Source organism: Phacochoerus africanus, chromosome 9 (genome assembly GCF_016906955.1).
Source record: "Phacochoerus africanus isolate WHEZ1 chromosome 9, ROS_Pafr_v1, whole genome shotgun sequence".
Taxonomy (NCBI): domain Eukaryota; kingdom Metazoa; phylum Chordata; class Mammalia; order Artiodactyla; family Suidae; genus Phacochoerus; species Phacochoerus africanus.
The window spans coordinates 24656423-24673707 of NC_062552.1; the positions used below are offsets into that span (position 1 = coordinate 24656423).

The 17285-nt window shown below is 54.8% G+C and overlaps 1 protein-coding gene and 1 non-coding gene across 2 annotated transcripts; both read left to right on the top strand.

Annotated features, from left to right (window-relative positions):
* The first annotated feature begins 746 nt into the window (after positions 1–746).
* On the top strand, positions 747–16823 carry PRRC2A (proline rich coiled-coil 2A). Its single transcript, XM_047794934.1, is given in 33 exon segments — positions 747–918; positions 2751–2925; positions 3420–3597; positions 4227–4326; positions 4421–4493; positions 4819–4962; positions 5109–5260; positions 5450–5529; positions 5679–5821; positions 6511–6601; positions 6718–6874; positions 6876–6935; positions 7608–8082; positions 8540–8730; positions 8954–9251; positions 9615–9825; positions 10027–10339; positions 10341–11887; positions 12237–12508; positions 12701–12831; positions 13060–13189; positions 13294–13379; positions 13566–13799; positions 13942–14082; positions 14203–14274; positions 14391–14558; positions 14745–14827; positions 14997–15207; positions 15300–15398; positions 15536–15748; positions 15866–15960; positions 16294–16384; positions 16500–16823. Coding segments are annotated over 32 exon segments (6492 nt in total). The 5' UTR covers positions 747–918; positions 2751–2813; the 3' UTR covers positions 16641–16823.
* Positions 3098–3228, top strand: LOC125137045 (small nucleolar RNA SNORA38). The gene has a single exon (XR_007137353.1). It is a non-coding gene; the product is annotated as a small nucleolar RNA SNORA38 (small nucleolar RNA).
* Positions 16824–17285: the final 462 nt, after the last annotated feature.

Consider the following 17285-nt stretch of genomic DNA (forward strand, 5'->3'; position numbering starts at 1 on the left):
ATGTCTGTCTTAGTCATTGATTGCCAATATTTTGATGAATAGGTTATTCTTAGCCTATCTTTGTTCAAGTGATTTGCATATATCATGCAAACAAATAGAACTACCCAAAGAATGCCTACGCTGTGTAGTGCCGGTGGTGCACTCCCCCTGAACCCTTGGATTGGCCTGTCTATTCACCTTATTTGCATGACGTGATTTAATAAATGAAGACCCCGCCCCTCTGGTGCTTTCTCCTCTCGCGAAGAGATGTGTGAGCTGGGACTTGTTCCTAGTTACGTAAGCTCCGCCCTCCAGTGGCTAAGCCCTTCCGCCCCGTCTTTAGCTCCATCTCCTCCGCGGAAAGCACCACGGGCCTAGCCTCGTTTCCTTCCACTCTCAGCATCCGTACGTCTCTCCGCTGCCATCTTTTCAGAAACGCACGACGCACGCTCCGCCTCTTTCTTCCCTATTTGTCGCGCAAATTCTGCGCACCAACCGCTCGGCCTCCTAGCGCCACATTCCCGCCCCCTCTACACGTCCCAACGGCAGACGCCGTGAGCCCTCCACCTCAGCCAACCGGCGTCCTAGCGCCTGTAAGTCCCTCCCCTTTATGCAAATAAAGACCTTCTCACACTCAGCCTTTTTTTTAAAAATAAGGACAGCCCTGGAAGTAATGAGGCGTAGGGTAGGAAGCGCCCCGCCCTTTATGCAAATCAAGAGGCGTGTCTAAGCGCGGAGGGAGGCGGGAGGTGGGGGGGGCGCTCCCGGGGGCGGCGGTTGCCCGGATGGGCCGTTAGTCGGAGCCCAGCCGCGGAGTGAGCGAGGGAGACGGGAGGAGCCGAACCCGGCGCCATCCGCCGCCATCCGCCCCCGCCCCACCGCCATCCCACCCCGGGGAGCCCTTAGACCCCGGTCCCGGACCCCCGCGCACCCGGCCAGGTGAGTCTGGGCGAGCCGAATGCTAACGCCCTTTTCCGGCGCAGGAGCGGTGGCGGCGGCGGCGGCGGCGGCGGCGACGGCGGTGGCGGGCCGGGGGGAGGAGAAGCTGCCATTAGCCGCCGCCATTTTGTCCTCCTGCTGCCGGGCCCTGCCTGCCCCTCCCCCTCCGATACTCCCACCCTGGGACCCGCACCTCCAACCCTTCTCTGAACGTAGCCTCCCCTTACCCACCCACCTTCCTGGCTTCTTTGGGCGACCTTCCCCTCCTGGGCCGTAACTCCTCACCCTCCGTTGCGGTCCTAGCCTCTCACCCCTATTTGTGGGCCCCCTTTCCAGCCTCCGGACTGGGGTGGGCTATGCCTGACCGTCCTCAAGACTGTCCTCCATAGTGGACCCCCTCCCATCACCCAGCGCTAGGGTCCCTCGTTCTTGACGCCCCACTTCGCGTCGGGTCACTCCCACTCTAGAACCCTGCTTTTATCCTGCATCTGTGCTTTCTACGTTCCTCAATCTCCTCTCTACGTTTTTCATTTTTGCTATTCCCCATCACCTCCTTTCTGTTTCAATCCCCATTTCTTCTAGTTCTTTTGACATTGCCCCCTTACTGTGGTCTGCACCCTTTTCCTATATTATTTTCCACTTGCTTTCTTATTCTCTTTATTAGCTTTAATCTTTCACTCCGCAATTCATCTCTTCCCCCTTTTCCTCATAAATTTATTTTCAGACTGGTCTTAAATACCTACCAAGCAATCCCCATCTCCTCATTTAACCTGTCTTAAAGTTCTTGATTTCAGTTTTCATCCTGGTACTGTCTGGATATCCTACCAACCTCCATTTCTTTCCTTTACACCATTCTCTGTAAATGAATGCCTGGACACTCAGGAACTGACTGCTGATGCAGAGTTTGGCCTACCTGGGGGGCAGGGGTATTAGGGAAAGAGAAGACTACCGATGGGTGTTTTTACTGGGGGTAGGAAAATGAAGTTGGTTCTGGCCTTAGCCCCATGGTTACTTGATGTGCTTGAGTTGGATCCATAATGCTTTGTTTTTTTTCACATCTTCATAGGGTAAACCAGAGCCCACCAGTATTTCATGTGGAGGCAGATTTTTTTTTTCCGGAGCTGGGATGGGGCAAGTGTAGGAAATGGTATATCCCAAGTACTTGGTTCTGTATAGCTTGGGAGTGTAGAGCCCCAATTGTTCCCTGAGGAGTTCTGTGGCACCATCCCCCAGTCTGGCTGAGCAAGCTCATAAAATCCTTAACTCCTGGCATACCTTCCTGCGAAGCTCCCCAGATGGGAGTGAGGCTTCTGGGAATGGAACTTGGGGCACAGTTAGGAAGCTAGTGTCAAGTAGGATATCTAAAGCTTTGTTCCTTATATGATGGAGCTGTAGGTCTCTTTCTGGTTTTCTCTAGGCCTTGGGTTTGCCTTTTTTTTTCTTTTCTTTTCTTTTTTTTATTGTAGGTCTACGAGATGATTTTGGTGGAGAGAGAAGAGCTTATTACTTGTGGGGATAATAAAAAGGATGCTACCCTTTATAAAGTGGCACAAAGAGGAGAGAGTTTATATTAGGAAAATACTGGATTTTTATTTGAGTTTTCTTGGCAAGAGGTGCCTTGGGGGGAAGAGGGAACATGGCATTTGGGCTCTGTTGGGAGCTCAGTTGATCGTGATTGCTTAAAAAGACCTGGGGTATTTGAATAGGCTAGAGGAAAAGATAAGCGAGGACCATATATCTGAGCCCTTGATGAGAATGAAAGGGTGCATCTAGGCTTTTGTTGATGTCTCTAAATGGAGCAGAGATGGAAACACTTGGTGTCTGGCCCACAGGCTCCGGCACGTTTTGGGGGAGGTGCCTGGAGGACCCAACGTACTCAATGAGCTTCCAGCGCAATGTCCGATCGCTCGGGGCCGACTGCCAAGGGGAAGGATGGAAAGAAGTATTCCTCGCTCAACCTGTTTGATACGTATAAGGGCAAGTCCTTAGAGATCCAGAAACCCGCTGGTGAGGGTCCTGCAAAGATGTTCCTAATTATTGGAGGCTGGGCATGAATGGGGTGTGTGTTTCAGAGCTCTTTGAAGGGAACCTATATCAAAACATTAGATGAACACTAGAGACTTTCCAGCTTTATCCTGGGTCCTGTAGGGGGACGTTGCGCTTTGGGTGAACACCAGTACCCTCCTACAAAGGCGTGTCTGTGGTTTCCTGTCTTTGGACACGTAAGAATTGGAGGCAAAGAAATATGGACTTGGAGACGTCTGGGGCCAGCTTGCTCCCTGCAGGCTCTAGTTCAACCATCCTACATAGAAGTATTGAATGTAAAGCATCTCTGCCTTCCTTCCTTCCTGATAGGATTTTGGAGATTACCTGGGGACAAAGAGAGGGAAGGTTTCTGAGAGAACTTTGATAATAAGACATTGAGAATGTCTAAATGGGGCCTGAGGTAGGATGCTCAGATCTTCAGTGTGAAGCATTTTTCACCTTCATCTTTTCTCCAGTTGCCCCTCGCCATGGCCTGCAGAGTCTCGGGAAAGTTGCTATTGCTCGGCGTATGCCACCCCCAGCCAACCTTCCAAGCCTGAAAGCCGAGAACAAAGGCAATGACCCCAACGTCTCACTAGTGCCGAAAGACGGAACAGGATGGGCAAGCAAACAGGAGCAGTCCGACCCCAAGAGGTAGACAGGCTTGGGGGACCTAGAGTTAAGGAGTACTTTAACTTTGAAGTTCCTATTGTGGCTCACTGGTAACGAACCTGACTAGTATCCATGAGGATGTGGGTTCAATCCCTGGCCTGGCTCAGTGGGTTAGGGATCTGGTGTTGCTGTGAGCTGTGGTGTAGGTTACAGATGCTGCTCGGATCTGGCATTGATGTGGCTGTGGTGTAGACCAGCAGCTGCAGCTTCGATTCCCCCCCTAGCTTGGGCACTACCATATGCTGTAGGTGCAGCCCTAAAAAGACAGGAAAAAACCCCAAACAAACCATGAGTATTTGGACTTCAGAATGAATTGGGGCTTGGTCTGGCCTGGCCACCTGAGAGTCAGAGACAAAGAGGGAAGACTCTCTTCTGCCTGTTGAAAGACTCCTGTTAGATGACTTAAGGAATGGTTCCTTTAGCTTTCACACAGAAAGAAAGCTTGAAGAACAGATGACAGCCTATGGTATGGATGACAAGTTTATGGTATTGTATTATAAACGGTAGCAAGGAAGCCTGGGATCAGTCTTTATCCTCCATCAGTTGGAGCAGCAGGGGAGCCAGAGCCATTTCAAGCTCTGGATGACCTTCCCATCCTACCATCCCCTCAGTTCCGATGCCTCAACCGCTCAGCCGCCGGAATCGCAGCCACTGCCGGCTTCACAGACGCCTGCCTCCAACCAACCGAAACGACCCCCAGCAGCCCCAGAGGTATCTGAAGAACTGGATGTTATTTAAGGTGTATGGGCAGGAATGGCTTGTAGCTCCTCACCTACATCACCATTTATCATTTCTGCTTTCTCAGAACACTCCTTCGGTTCCAAGCGGGGTAAAGTCCTGGGCACAAGCCAGCGTCACCCATGGAGCACATGGAGATGGTTAGTGCAGCAGGGTTTGGGGAGGTCTCTCTGGGCGCCATAGTAGGCAGGAGCCCTGCACTGTACCTACAGCAGCGTGTACTTACTCTTCTTTGTCTTACATTTTGGATCCCATGTTCAGTTTTATGGGGCTCATGAGCAAGTTTATCTCAGTCTCACTTGAGAGTAAGGAGGGGGGTCCCAGAACTGACCTTATTTCTTGGGGAATGAGCACCTGATATGTGGCAAGTGAGTTTGGAGGTAGAACTGGATCTTGTATCTGTCTCATAGTGCATCTTCAGTACATGTACCTCTGTCTCCTACTCTTGTACCTTATCCCCAACAGGTGGAAGGGCATCAAGCCTACTGTCACGATTCTCTCGAGAGGAATTTCCGACCCTGCAGGCGGCTGGCGACCAGGACAAGGCTGCCAAGGAAAGGGAGTCTGCCGAACAGTCGTCTGGGCCCGGACCAAGCCTCCGCCCCCAAAGTGAGTGGCTGCCATTAGTGAGTGAATGAGTGGTTCCCTTTTGGCCAGGACATTGCCTTATTCCATCTCAGAGCTGAGTGCTGTCTTACTCATCTTTCTCCCCACCATTTTCATCTATGTTCACTCTGCTTTTTCCAAAATTACAGATTCCACAACTTGGAGGGACGGAGGTGGGCGTGGCCCTGATGAGCTGGAGGGCCCGGACTCCAAACTTCATCACGGCCATGATCCCCGGGGTGGGCTGCAGCCTTCAGGCCCACCCCAGTTCCCTCCCTACCGCGGAATGATGCCGCCCTTTGTGAGTTTGGAGATCTTGTTTTGGATTGGTTGCACTGGAAGCTAGAGAGTTAGGAAGACTTGGTGTTCAGAGGGGGCAGTTGGAGAATAGGGGTCTATAATGTAAAATGAAGGGGGAGGATGATAGGTTTAGGGAGCTGGTAGGCTATTTGATAGCCCTCTGAGCAGCTACTCTTGGGCTCTTTTGCAGATGTATCCCCCATATCTCCCATTCCCTCCGCCCTATGGACCCCAGGGGCCTTACCGATACCCCGCTCCTGATGGGCCTAGGTGAGTAATCCAGTTCTGGGTTTGTGTTGGGTACTGGGGAAGCCTGCTGGGCAGGAGATGGTTTTCTAGTCAGGAGGCTCAGTCTTGTATGTAATTATACGACATGTCATTCTTCTATTCTCTTCTTTCATTTGCTTTTTCATACACAGCCGTTTCCCCCGTGTGGCAGGCCCCCGAGGCTCAGGGCCGCCAATGCGCCTCGTAGAGCCTGTGGGTCGGCCTTCCATTCTTAAAGAAGATAATCTCAAAGAGTTTGACCAGTTGGACCAGGAGAATGATGATGGTTGGGCAGGTGAGTAGACCAAGTATTTTAGGGCTTGTGGGGGTTTGTTTTGTTTTGTTTGGGCCTGTGGCACACACAAGTTCCCAGCCAGGGATTACACTTGAGCCACAGCAATGACAATGCCATGTCCTTAAACCATTGAGCCACCAGGGAGCTCCTGTTTTAGTCTTAGTAAAATCTGGAGTTCCCTTTGTGGTGCAGCAGAAACGAACCTGACCAGGAACCATAAGGTTGCAGGTTTGATCCTTGGCCTTGCTCAGTGGGTTGGGGATCCAGCATTGCCGTGAGCTGTGGTGTAGGTCACAGATGCGGCTTCGATCCCGAGTTGCTTTGGCTCCGGCGTAGGCCAGCGGCTACAGCTCCTATTGGACCCCTAGCCTGGGATCTTTTTTGTGCCAAGGGTCTGGCCATAAAAAGGAAAAAAAAAAAAGAAAACTGATGAGGAAAAAATCCAGTCACATGGGAGAGAAGCAGGCATTGAAGGATAGGGGCGATAGATGGAGGAAAGCTAAGTCCTGGTAGAGAGCTAAGAGGAGTGAGAGTGACAGAGTGAGGGTGGTGCTGGAGGTCAGTGGGAGAAGGGTAGTTGGCCTTGGTAGTGCCTCCCGTCGTGCAGCTCCGGACTCCTTCCTGTGTTCCGGAGGTTTCCTGAGATTGGAGAGCAGAGTGCTTGGTTACCCTTCTCCTTGTCCCCTCAGGGGCCCATGAGGAGGTCGACTACACTGAGAAGCTCAAGTTCAGCGATGAGGAAGACGGGCGAGACTCTGATGAGGAGGGAGCTGAGGGCCAGTGAGTTGGGGCCCTCTGGGGAAGGGAGGGGGGCTCCATTTCTCTCACGCTGATGATATGCTCTTAAAGGCGCTGGGTTGCAGCTGATTCTAATTCCACTCTTGGTCTGCTCACAGCAAGGAGTCCCAGGCAGCTGCCGGTGAGGAACGGCCCCCTGAAGCAGATGGCAAAAAGGGCAACTCCCCCGGCAGCGAACCGCCCCCTCCCAAGACGGCCTGGGCAGAGACCTCTCGGCCTCCAGAGACAGAGCCGGGGCCTCCTGCCCCAAAGCCTCCCCCACCCCCCACCTCACCGGGGCCCCGCCGGGAACTGGGGCCCCCCTGGGGACTACCCAGTGAGTGCCTACAACAAGGGGTTGAGAGGGTCAGTTGTGGGAGATTAGTTTCAGCTGAGTAATTGAAGCAGCAGTACTAGAGGAAGCTGGAGGGAAGGCAGCCGAAAACGGGCTGCAGGAAGTGTAGGGCTGTGGAGCATCTCAGAAAGGGTTTGGAACATTGTTGGTGTTAGGCAAATCTGGGTGAAAAGAGAAATTGGGGTGCCAATTAGGAAAAACGAGGAGTTCCCGTCATGGCGCAGTGGTTAACGAATCCGACTAGGAACCATGAGGTTGCAGGTTCGGTCCCTGCCCTTGCTTAGTGGGTTAACGTTCCGGCATTGCCATGTAGGTGTAGGTTGCAGACGCGGCTCGGATCCCGCGTTGCTGTGGCTCTGGCGTAGGCTGGCGGCCACAGCTCCGATTAGACCCCTAGCCTGGGAACCTCCATATGCTGCAGGAGTGGCCCAAGAAATAGCAAAAAGACAAAAAAAAAAGGAAAAACAAGGAGACCTGGGTGTTTGGGTCTGTGGAAGAGGAAATAGACTGAATTGGTCATTACCTGGAGAGGCCATCCACCCCAGGGCCTGGTCTTGGCACCTGCAGCTAGAGACAGTTGGTCAGTCAGTTCAAGAGACCATAAGAAACATAACAACTGACAGCCCTGGCCCTGCCGGGTCTGCCCACTGACAGGATCGAGGGGGCCCTCCCTGCAAGCCCCCAGCACCTGAAGACGAGGATGAGGCATGGCGACAGCGGCGGAAGCAGTCTTCATCTGAGATCTCCCTGGCTGTGGAGCGGGCCCGGCGGCGGCGAGAGGAGGAGGAGCGACGCATGCAAGAGGAGCGAAGGGCTGCCTGTGCCGAGAAGCTCAAGCGACTTGATGAGAAGTTTGGGGCACCCGACAAGCGGCTCAAGGCAGAGCCTGCGGCACCACCCGCTGTCCCTCCTGCCCCCGCTCCACCTCCTGCAGTCCCCAAAGAACTCCCCACACCTCCAGCACCTTCACCGGCACCAGTCCCAACACCTGAAAAAGAACCAGAAGAGCCGGCACAGGCCCCTCCTGCCCAGTCCACCCCCACTCCAGGTGTGGCTCCAGCTCCCACCCTGGTGAGTGGTGGTGGCAGTACCAGTAGCACCAGCAGTGGCAGCTTCGAAGCCAGCCCAGGTATGGGGATGGTGACAGGTACTACCAGGTGCCAGATCTCCAGATCTCTGCTTGGGGTTGAGGGTGCAGGTGGTGAAGATGGGAGTATGTGAGATAGAAGGTTGGGTTTATTGGAGTGTCAGTGGTAGTAGTGAAAAGGGTCTTTTTGCTTATATGGACCTCTGAGGGGGAAAGGTTTTGATGTCTCAACTCCTGAATAAGTAGTGATCTAAAACTACTTTCCATAGATTTAGCATGGAGCAAGACAGAAGAAAGTGTTATTTTTGGCATTTCATGGGAAGTTAATGCCACCATTGTTGGCTCTTAAGAGGCCATGAAGGGTTTTTACGGGTTTTAAAATGAGAAAGTCTTGCCTTTAGAGGGGGTTCTAGAGGTGAGAGCTGAAATTATGGCAATGTTTATGGTATATTTGTTGGCGGGTTAGGTCACTCTAATTATTGTTTTTTCTTTAATGCAGTGGAACCCCAGCTGCCCTCAAAAGAGGGTCCTGAATCACCAGAAGAGGTTCCTGCACCTGCCACACCGCCAGCCCCAAAGGTGGAACCCAAGGGTGATGGGATTGGTCCTACCCGGCAGCCCCCCAGCCAAGGCTTAGGCTACCCCAAATATCAGAAGTCATTGCCGCCTCGTTTCCAGCGGCAACAGCAGGTGAAACAAAGCTACTTCTAAAGGCTGTTTCTCTCCTTGGTTTCAACATTCATCCTGTCCAGAAGTTACTTTCTGTGTTCCTCTACCAGTTCTGCCTCCGTTGTGTCACTTGAGTTTCCATCTAATCCAGATTATCACATTTGTATAGTAACTTTTTTTTGCTAGTTCTTTTTTCTGTCTGGGGCCTTCGATGTTTTTCTCATCTCTTTTTGTCCTTCCCCAGGAGCAGCTCTTAAAGCAGCAACAACAGCAGCAGTGGCAGCAGCATCAACAGGGCTCTGCCCCACCTGCCCCAGTACCCCCGTCACCACCACAGCCTGTGACTATGGGGGCTGTGCCGGCTCCACAGGCTCCTCCACCACCCCCAAAGGCCCTGTACCCTGGTGCTCTGGGCCGGCCCCCGCCCATGCCCCCAATGAACTTTGATCCCCGATGGATGATGATTCCTCCTTATGTGGACCCCCGGCTCCTCCAGGGCAGGCCCCCTCTGGACTTCTACCCCCCCGGTGTGCATCCCTCTGGTAAGGGACCATGGGGCGGTAGGGGGTTGGGGGACGCCTTAGTCTTGAGAAGTGGATGTCAGCATCTTGCCGTGGGGATCAAGGGCCATCAGTTAAGGGAGCTTAGCACTGCTGAGATAGCTCTTTGTTGCAGAAAAAAAAAAGCAGTGGTCCTTCTATAACTAGTATTTACTTGGGGTGGGGGGGTTGATTCATTTATAGGGGAACTTCGTGAATAACTATGTTGGTGGGGAGCAGACAAGGCCCAGGAGATGAAGGCACTGACATTGACTCAGCTGATGTGGAGGGTTATGTTGGGGAAATGCTTTTTGGCTGGAGGGCCTGATGGAGGGTTATTTTTCTCATACTGTTCTGTTTTCTCAGGCCTAGTTCCCCGGGAGCGCTCAGACAGTGGAGGCTCAAGTTCAGAGCCATTTGAGCGCCATGCAGCCCCCCTCTTACGAGATCGGGGCACCCCACCAGTGGATCCAAAGTTGGCCTGGGTAGGAGATGTCTTCACCACCACAGCCACTGACTCCCGCCCCCTTACCTCACCACTGCGCCAGGCTACCGACGAGGAGGACAAGGGGATGAGGTGAGTCTGCGTAGAGAAATGGGTGAGTTGCTAGTGAGGAGTCTAGGCTAGGAGACAGGTACTTTGGATTATCAGTGAACGGATAGGGGTAAGTGTGAAAGGAGTGTTGGTTCATAGTAATAAAGTGTTCTTTTTCCTCACCTAGTTTGTTTTTTTCATCTTGAGATACTTATTTCAATTCTTTTCTGTCTCCCTCTTCAGGAGCGAGACCCCTCCAGTACCCCCACCGCCCTATCTGGCCAGTTATCCAGGCTTTCCCGAAAATGGAGCCCCTGGACCCCCGATTCCTCGCTTCCCTCTGGAGGAGCCAGCTCCCCCAGGGCCCCGTCCACTCCCCTGGCCCACAGGCACTGATGAAGCAGCCAAGATACAAGCTCCACCACCCAAGAAGGAAACTCCCAAGGAGGAGACACCACAGCTGACAGGGCCAGAAGCTGGTCGAAAGCCTACCCGTGGAGTCGGAGGCCAAGGCCCCCCACCGCCTCGAAGAGAGAGCCGCACTGAAACGCGCTGGGGGTCCTCGTCCGGGCAGCAGTCGTCGGGGAATCCCTCCAGAGGAGCCAGGGGCCCCTCCCCGCCGGGCTGGGCCTATCAAGAAGCCCCCACTAGCTACAAAAGTTGAAGAGCTGCCCTCCAAGCCCCTGGAACAGGGGGATGAAACCCCCAAGGTTCCAAAGCCAGACACACTGAAGACGGCCAAGGGGAAGATAGGGGGCCCCAAGGAGACCCCACCCAGTGGGAATCTTTCCCCTGCCCCAAGGCTTCGGAGGGACTATTCCTACGAAAGAGTGGGTCCTACCTCTTGCCGGGGTCGGGGCCGAGGGGAGTACTTTGCCAGAGGGAGGGGTTTTCGGGGAACCTATGGGGGACGAGGGCGGGGAGCCCGAAGCCGAGAGTTCCGTAGTTACCGAGAGTTCCGAGGAGATGATGGTCGTGGAGGAGGGACAGGGGGACCAAACCATCCGCCTGCTCCCCGAGGCCGCACTGCCAGTGAGACACGGAGTGAGGGCTCAGAGTATGAAGAGATCCCCAAGCGGCGTCGGCAGCGAGGCTCAGAAACAGGCAGTGAGACCCATGAGAGTGATCTGGCCCCCTCAGACAAAGAGGCCCCCACACCCAAGGAAGGGGTACTCACCCAGGTCCCTCTTGCTCCCCCACCGTCAGGAGCGCCCCTTTCGCCAGCCCCAGCCCGTTTTTCCACTGCCCGAGGTGGGCGAGTCTTCACTCCCAGAGGGGTGCCGTCACGCCGGGGCCGGGGAGGCGGGCGGCCTCCTCCCCCCATCTGCCCGGGCTGGAGCCCTCCAACCAAGTCCCTGGCTCCGAAGAAGCCTCCAACGGGTCCTTTGCCGCCAAGTAAGGAGCCTTTGAAAGAGAAGCTGCTCCCAGGGCCTCTGTCCCCTGTGGCCCGTGGAGGCAGCAGTGGAGGCAGTAACATGGGCCTGGGTGTGGAAGATGGGGAGCGGCCCAGAAGGAGGCGACACGGGAGGGCTCAGCAGCAGGACAAACCACCTCGCTTCCGGAGGCTGAAGCAGGAACGAGAGAATGCTGCGAGGGGGGCCGAGGGCAAGCCCTCTTCCCTGTCAACCTCGGCTCCGGGACCGGAGGAGGCCCTCCCCACGGTAGCAGTGCCCCCACCGCCTCGCCGGGCAGCTGCCAAGTCTCCCGACCTGTCAAACCAGAACTCAGACCAGGCCAATGAGGAATGGGAGACTGCGTCAGAGAGCAGCGACTTTGCCAGTGAACGCCGAGGGGACAAAGAGGCTCCACCGCCAGCACTACTAACTTCCAAAGCCGTGGGGACTCCTGGGGGTGGTGGAGGTGGAGGCGGACCAGGCCTTTCAAACATGTCCCGTGGAGATTTGAGCCAGAGAGCCAAGGATCTGAGCAAGCGGAGCTTCTCGAGTCAGCGGCCTGGCATGGAAAGGCAGAACCGGCGCCCGGGTCCAAGCAGCAAGGCCAGCAGTGGTGGCGGCAACAGTGGAGGAGGAGGTGGGGGGCCTGGAGGAAGGACAGGCCCAGGGCGAGGGGACAAGAGAAGCTGGCCATCTCCCAAGAACCGAAGGTGGGTAGAGTGCACGTTGTTAGGTTTCTTCCTAGAGTTAAAAAGTGGGTGGGAAAGAAAACCTATGGGGAGGTGGGCTGCTGTAGAGTTTGAGGTCTGAGGGCTCGGCCTGGGGCCACTGTGAGACACCAGCTTGTCCGTGTTGAGGTAAAGCACCTGGAAAGCACTTGACAGAGTCAAGACCACCTGTGTTTGCTTTCCCCTCAGTGGAATGTGTGCTTAGAGTTCTTAGGAGCGCTCATTTGGGTTTTAGCAGAGGACAGGTTGAACATAGGGAGGGAGGAGAGTTTTGACTTGGGAAACATTAACAGTTGGGTAAATGCTGGAGCTGATGCTCTGTTTTCTTCAGCCGTCCTCCGGAAGAGCGGGCCCCAGGGCTGCCGCTGCCTCCCCCGCCCCCCAGCAGTTCTGCTGTCTTCCGCCTGGACCAAGTCATCCACAGCAACCCTGCTGGCATCCAACAGGCTCTGGCCCAGCTCAGCAGCCGCCAAGGAAGCGGGGCTGCACCTGGGGGGCACCCAAGGCCCAAAACTGGGCCTTCCCAAACCCCTCAAGGACCGCCGCCTCGGCCCCCAGCCCGGTATGACCCTCAGAGGGCCAACAGCAACAGTGTCACTTCCGGTAAGCTGGAGGGGCTAGGGGTGCTCTCCATCCCCAGCAAAGGTCAGGTGCTGGAGGGACCAGTTTCTTTGGCCTTGGAGCCTGGATGCTGGGTGTCTGCTTAGGGTAGAAGGATTGGGAGGTGGATTAGGAGGAAAACTTGGGTCAGTAATAGAGCAGGGCAGATGCTGATCGATTTCCACTTTTCCCCAGACCCCCACTTTGAGGAGCCGGGGCCGATGGTGAGGGGGGTGGGCGGAACACCCCAGGACTCTGCCGGGGTTAATCCCTTCCCCCCCAAACGTCGAGAACGGCCTCCCAGAAGACCGGAGCTGCTGCAGGAGGTGAGGAATGGGGCTTGAGGTTGGGCTTCGTTGCTCTCACTTTTGAAGGCTTTTGCCTATGTTTTCTGCACTTTTTCTGTTGTTGTTTTTTGCCCCAAATCCTTAGTTGCTGCTTGTCTCCCATGTGTCTCCCTTTTTGCCCCACACGTAGGACACCTTGTCCCAGCTACTTACATTCTCCATTTCCCACTTCATTCCTGTTTCACTTCTGTTCTCTCTCACCTTTAGGAATCTTTGCCATCTTCTCACACCTCTGGATTCTTGGGCCCTAAACCCGAGGGCCCGGCCCCTCAGGGAGAGTCCAGAGATGCAGGAACAGAGGCCCTGAGCCCTCACATCTGGAATCGTTTACATGCCGGTGAGTTAAGCTGAGCAGAGAGGAAGGCTGCGTTAGAGGGCGTAGAGCCGGACGGGCCGCACAACCGTCTTCTCTCCCTTCTGTTCTGTTCGTGCTCTTCCCAGCCGCTGGCCGAAAGCGTTACCAGCCTGGCTCCATGGAGCCGTGGATGGAACCCCTGAGTCCATTTGAAGATGTGGCTGGCACAGAGGTGAGTGAGAATGGGAGGGGTGTCCGAGCTGGGATTGTGTTGCACGCTGGTTGTACTTCCCTGCCTGTTCCTGGGAGTGTGGGACCGTCCCGCCATGTAGTTAGTTATCTCTTTCCTGTAGTTGTATCTCAGTCAGATATTGGGGTGCTTTCTCTTCTGACGTAATACCTTCTCCACTCCTCTCAGATGAGTCAGTCTGACAGTGGGGTGGACCTGAGTGGGGATTCTCAGGTGTCATCAGGTCCCTGCAGCCAGCGAAGTTCCCCTGATGGAGGACTCAAGGGGGCAGCAGACGGGCCCCCCAAGCGGCCTGGAGGCCCCTCACCCCTGAATGCTGTTCCTGGTGAGGGTCCACCTGGCTCTGAACCCTCTGAACCTCCTAGGAGACGGCCACCTGCCCCCCATGATGGGGACAGAAAGGTAAATGCCCAAGAAAGGATAAGAACGTTTCTGGGACTCCGACCTCTGCCTTCCCTTTGTCTCCCCTTTTCTCTTCCTGGGCGTGCTGATTGGGCTTCCGTTTGCTTTCTTCAACCCCACCTCACTGTGTCGCCCCACCCAGGAGCTGCCACGGGAGCAGCCTCTGCCCCCTGGGCCCATTGGCACAGAGCGATTGCAGCGTACGGACCGAGGCCCAGAGCCTAGCTCCCTCCGGTCGGCCCATCGACCTGGTCCCCCAGTCCAGTTTGGCACCAGTGACAAGGTCTGCATGGGCTAAATCTAGGTGTCTTGGGCTGGGTGGGGAGAAGAGGAGGACTAAAAGTGGGGTGTGGAGGATGCACGTCGGAGTCACGGGACAGTTTCCTCTGTCTCATCGTCACAGGACTCGGATTTGTGCCTAGTGGTAGGAGACAGTTTAAAAGCAGAGAAGGAGCTAACGGCATCAGTCACGGAGGTAAGCGGGGGAGCAAGGTTTGGTGGGAAGGCCTTAGACTTCTGGTGAAAGGTGTCCGGGAGTGACTGTGCCTCCAGGTTGCCCAGTAAGCCCTGAACAAGGCTTTTTCTTCACAGGCCATTCCCATCGCTCGAGACTGGGAGCTGCTCCCCAGTGCTTCTGCTTCAGCTGAGTCTCAGTCCAAGAGCCTGGGTTCTGCACACTGTGGCCCAGAGCCCAGCTCCTCAGGCCAACGCTTGTACCCTGAGGTCTTCTATGGCAGCCCTGGGCCTCCCAGTTCTCAGGTAGGTCCTATTTCCTATCCCAGAGCCCCTTTCTGCCTGCTCTCTCCTAAGATCAAGCTTTCCCAATTCCTAGTTTCTAAATACTTACTTCTGTCATTTTTCTCCCTGCATTTGCTATAGTGGGTGGAGTGGGCGCGCTCTTCTTGACCAGGAAAAAGGAGTTGTTCCATTCTTACTCTCCTGTAGGTCTCGGGGGGAGCCATAGACTCTCAGTTGCATCCCAACAATGGAGGCTTCCGCCCTGGGACACCTTCACTGCACCCTTACAGGTAACCCTAGATCCCTGTGGATCTCAGAAGGAAATGCGACTGTGTTTCAGGGGAGAGGGAAGGGGGAAACATTTTTTGGGTATCTGGAGGCGAGTGGACTTAAGAGATACTCAGACTGAAGGAGTAAATGATAACACCATTCTTCCCCCCTTACCCTGTTTCTCTTCAGATCACAGCCCCTATATCTGCCCCCGGGCCCAGCCCCACCCTCAGCACTGCTCTCTGGGGTAGCCGTCAAGGGCCAGTTTCTGGATTTCTCAGCACTGCAAGCAGCAGAACTGGGGAAGTTGCCAGCTGGAGGAGTTCTCTTCCCTCCACCTTCCTTCCTCTACTCTCCAGCTTTCTGCCCTAGCCCTTTGCCAGATCCACCCTTGCTGCAGGTAAGAGGTGGGTGGGTCCTGGGCTTTGGGGAGTTAGGAGTCAGGGGAAGAATGCTTTGGGGGAATTGACATTGCTCCCCGATCCCAAACAGGTGCGCCAGGATCTGCCATCCCCCTCAGATTTTTATTCTACTCCTCTGCAACCTGGTGGCCAGAGTGGTTTCCTCCCCTCGGGGGCTCCTGCCCAGCAGGTACCTTTTGTCTTCCCAGTCCTCCTTCATTCTATTTTCCTTCTAATGTCCAGCTCTTTTGTTAGTTGTTTGGACTCTATCCCTGGTTTTCTGACATTCCCCTGCCCTCAGCACACACTCCTATGTTCTGATTACAGATGCTTCTACCCATGGTGGACTCACAGCTGCCTGTGGTAAACTTTGGCTCCCTGCCACCAGCACCACCTCCTGCTCCACCGCCCCTTTCTCTGTTACCTGTGGGTCCTGCTCTGCAGCCCCCCAGCCTGGCTGTGCGGCCTCCGCCTGCTCCTGCTGCTCGGGTGCTGCCTTCACCGGCCAGGCCCTTTGGCCCTAGCTTGGGGCGAGCAGAGGTAAGGAACAAGAATTGAAGCACGAGAACCCAGAAAGTTGGGGGCGGGGGATTCAGTATCCCAAGATGAGAGGATTGAGACGAAGGATGCTCATGAATTTTGTTCTTTTTCCTTTAGCTGCACCCTGTAGAACTAAAGCCGTTCCAGGATTACCGAAAACTGAACAGCAACCTTGGGGGACCTGGGTCGTCACGTACTCCCCCAGCTGGAAGGCAAGAGAAGGAAGTGGGGGTGAAGATGAAGACTGCCCATCCCCAAGGACCAGCTGGCTTTGGGGTCCAGGGATGGGTCTTAGATTTGCCTCAAATAGGAGTTCCCGATGGTGGCTCAGCAGGTTAAGAACCTGACATGGTGTCTGTGAGGATGTAGGTTCAATCCTTGGACTCACTCCATGGGTTAAAGATCCCGTGTTGCCCTGGCTGTGGTGTAGGCTGGCAGCTACAGCTCCGATTAGATCCCTAGCCTGGGAATTTCCCTCTCCCGCAGCTGTGGCCTTAAAAGGGGGGGGGGAAGAAAGTTTCCCTCAAATACCCTTTCTCTTTTAGGTCTTTCTCTGGCCTCAATTCCCGTCTCAAGGCCCCACCTTCCACCTACAGTGGAGTCTTCCGCACCCAGCGCATCGACCTCTACCAGCAGGTGAAGGAGAAACCCCTGTGGTCCTAAGTCTGAATTGAGGAGTTATCATCTGAGCTCCTTTCCTTCCATCCCTGACCTCCCAATATGATCTCTTCCACATGTACCTGTCTCCCAGGCCTCCCCACCGGATGCCCTGCGCTGGATGCCGAAGCCTTGGGAGCGGACAGGGCCACCTTCTCGAGAAGGGCCATCCCGAAGGGCAGAGGAGCCCGGGTCCCGAGGGGACAAGGAGCCTGGGTTGCCCCCACCCCGCTGAGGGAGTTCCCTTTGCCCCCCACCCCCCGGGGCTTGTATATAGATTATAAATATATAAGGGGGAAAGGGGCGGGAGGGGAAGGGTTGTGGGGCTGGGGCCTTGCTCCCCTTCCTCCCCACTCCCCTGGTCCCCTGTCCCTGGGGCCCTTTGTTAAAAAAGAAGAATAAAAGGATTAAAAAAATATTTCCAAAATGATTTTGGGGATGGGTTGGTTGGTTGCAGTCTTGTCATTCAATGCCAGCTAATCTGTGGAGTGGTTTTGGTCAAGGAACTGTGACTTGCTTCAGTGATCTCTTATGACGGACTACCCCAAAGTTTTCATTTTGTGGGCCAGGGATTTTAGAGTTGGGGTTCCCTGGGCAAATCTACTTATGCCCAGCAAGTGAGGTTGGTTGGTAACCAGCTGGGCCAGTCCTATAGGGCTTTGCTCACACATCTGGGGATGTGGTGGGACATCTGAGAGGTAGAACTCCATTAACTGTCAACCAGTGTCTCAACATGGCTTCTCCAGCAAGATAGTCATTGCCTTTTATGTCCCTGAGCCAGTGTTCCAAGAGGTCTGGGCAGATGCTAAAAAGCTTATGACCTGGCGTTCGGTTTCTGTCCTGTTCAATTTGTCCAGCACTAGCTAAAAGGGGGAGGGGG